The sequence below is a fragment of the Penaeus japonicus genome, unplaced genomic scaffold (genome assembly GCF_977035675.1).
Source record: "Penaeus japonicus unplaced genomic scaffold, GWHDUDI00000001_assembly GWHDUDI00000037, whole genome shotgun sequence".
In the NCBI taxonomy this organism is placed as follows: domain Eukaryota; kingdom Metazoa; phylum Arthropoda; class Malacostraca; order Decapoda; family Penaeidae; genus Penaeus; species Penaeus japonicus.
Window position 1 is genome coordinate 7,694,422 of NW_028234439.1, and position 2,500 is coordinate 7,696,921.

Genomic DNA, 2,500 nt, shown 5'->3' on the forward strand with positions numbered 1-2,500 from the left:
TATCTCTATCTCTCTATATCCCCCCACCCTCTCTTCATTCTTCCATCCTGTCTCCTCCCCTCTCTTGCTTGTACTTTATACCACCTTTCCTGTTCCTCTCACTTTCCCCTTTTTTTTCCAACCTCCTGTACTTTTATCCCCATCTTTCCCCCATCCCATGCTAATATGACTTTACCTCCCACTTCCCTCTTATCCATGCCCCTCCTCTCATTGCCCCTTCCCCCTTTCATGTCATATCCCTTCCTTTCCCCTTATTGTCCCTCCTTCCTCTTTCCTTATTATCCCTCCTCCCTCTTATATCCATAGCCTTCCCTTCATGTACCTCCCCTTCCCATTATATCCCTTCCTTCTCCTCATATCCTTGTCCCTCTCTTTATATTGCCCTTCGTGTATATTATTGCTAATTTCGTATTTTGTCCACCTATAGCACATCCCCGCTTTCTCCTCTTCACTCCTTATTTTGCTACCTTTCACTGCATATCCTCCACACTACAATTCTCAGATACTTGCCATCCCATCCTTCCCCCTTACCTTCCCTCCTTTTCTTTTGCCTCCCCTTCCATCCCAGTACTCCACTTCATCTCATCCCACCCCCTCCAGAAGTCTATTTCATATTTGCTACATTTCATTCACAACAAGAAAGCAACAGGAAACACAAATTTATGATTGGCTCAGGGAGAAGAGCAAGGGAAAGTTGGTATAGGGATTGTACGGTGTGTGAGGATGGTGGATGTGGATGGAAGGATGGTGGATGTGGATGGATATATTATCCAACACTACATACAGGTGCAGGAAAACAGTCCACCAGTTTGTGCTAGATTGTGGCAATTAAAACTCAAATATGATGATGTGCCAAGATGTGTATATATATATATATATATATATATATATATATATATATATATATATATATATATATTTATACTTCTATTTATATTTATATTTATATATTTGTACTTCTATATAAATTTATATATGGTTATATACATGTTGATTTGCACACACAATTAAAATGGACAGTATTAGTACACAATCAGTTAAAAAATATTTTTTTTTCTCCCTCCTTCAGTGGAGTTCACTTCATCCAGATTTTGCATTTGTGGTCATTTTGAAGGGAAATGGTACCCTAAAAATTGACAAACTTAAAGCCTTTTGCCTTGATATAACTGTTGGGGAACATATTATTACTTGATAGATGTTACATTTTAATCTATCTCTATCATGTCTAAACATAGTGAAGTGTAATGATATATTTTACTGATCCATATCTTTTTTCTTTCAGGTGGAACAGTCATAATCAACATAACTCAGGTAACAACTGGTACATGGATCCCCACAAGACAGGAGGGGGCATGAACCAGCAGCCACCACCAGCACACAATATGCCTGGTCCACCACAGCATCCAGCTCCTCAGCACCCCCAGACCATGAGTCAGCCTATGCCTCCCCGGCCCATGCAGACAGGCTACCCCATGCAGCCGCGACCGGCACACACTGGCCCAGGCTCAATGGCTCCCAAACCTGTCAATACAGGACACATGGGCCCAAAGCCTCAGAATCCTACAGGAAACATGCCTCCCAAACAGCCAATGGTACCTGCTAGTGTTCAGCAGGTTCAGGCCAAACCTACTGGCCCTGTGCATCCTTCTGTTCAGCACAAGCCCAACCCACTTCCTACAACAAGTGCTAACATGGCACAGATGCCCAAACCCTCCCCTGCTCCTGTGCCTACTTCTGCCACTCCTGCAGCTCCCAAGCCAACTCTACCAGTAATGCAGCAGCAACATGCTCACCCACAACAGCAGCAGCAGCAGCAGCAGCAACAGCAGGCTCCAAAACCAACAGTACCCCCCCAGAACACAGTGGCTCCACCAAAGCCAGCATTGCCAGCTGGTGTTGACTTGGTGCCCATTACCAGTCAGCAGAAACCCTCCCAGCCAACTCAGGCCTCCACACCTGCCAGCCAACCGAAACCTGTACAGCCAGTTTCTCCCACTAAAACCGTACCTGCAGCCGTACCTATTCCTGCAACAGTTACTGCAGCTGTTGCAAAGCCTGCTCAGCCTACAGTACCTGCTGTAGTCTCTCAATCTACAGCACCCACTCCCAAACCTGCAACACAAACAACTACTACCCCCACAACCCAAGCTGTTCCACTCAGACCCAGTAATCCCACGGCATTACCCACACAGAAGCCAAGCCAGCCTCCTCCGCAGGCCAAACCTACCACCCCAGCAGCCCCAACAAACGCATCAACACCTGTGACTTCCCAAGTAAAACCCACACCACCTTCAGCACCTGTGACCAAACCACAGCCAGCAGAGGTAAATCAACAAAAACCCAATGAACCTTCAAAACCTGCTGTAGAGGCAACAAAGACCCCATCAGCGCCAAGTGTGAATGGTGTTCCAGTATCAAAGTCACTTGTCAAGCCAGCAGCAACTCCATCACAACCACCAAAGCCAGCTGAGACTGCATCTACAGAAACAAAGTCAGCCAC

The 2,500-nt window shown here is 45.9% G+C and overlaps 1 protein-coding gene across 13 annotated transcripts in view; it reads left to right on the top strand.

The window, feature by feature from the left end:
* The window catches only part of LOC122255461 (uncharacterized), a 65,541-nt gene that overhangs the window by 49,728 nt on the left and 13,313 nt on the right, over positions 1-2,500 (top strand). For all 13 annotated transcript variants that reach the window (XM_043019513.2, XM_043019518.2, XM_043019514.2 and 10 more), the window contains exon 2: positions 1,283-2,500. This exon is cut by the window's right edge and continues 454 nt beyond it. In XM_043019513.2, coding sequence (XP_042875447.2) covers positions 1,283-2,500 — 1,218 coding nt within the window. The remainder of the gene's footprint in view (positions 1-1,282) is intronic.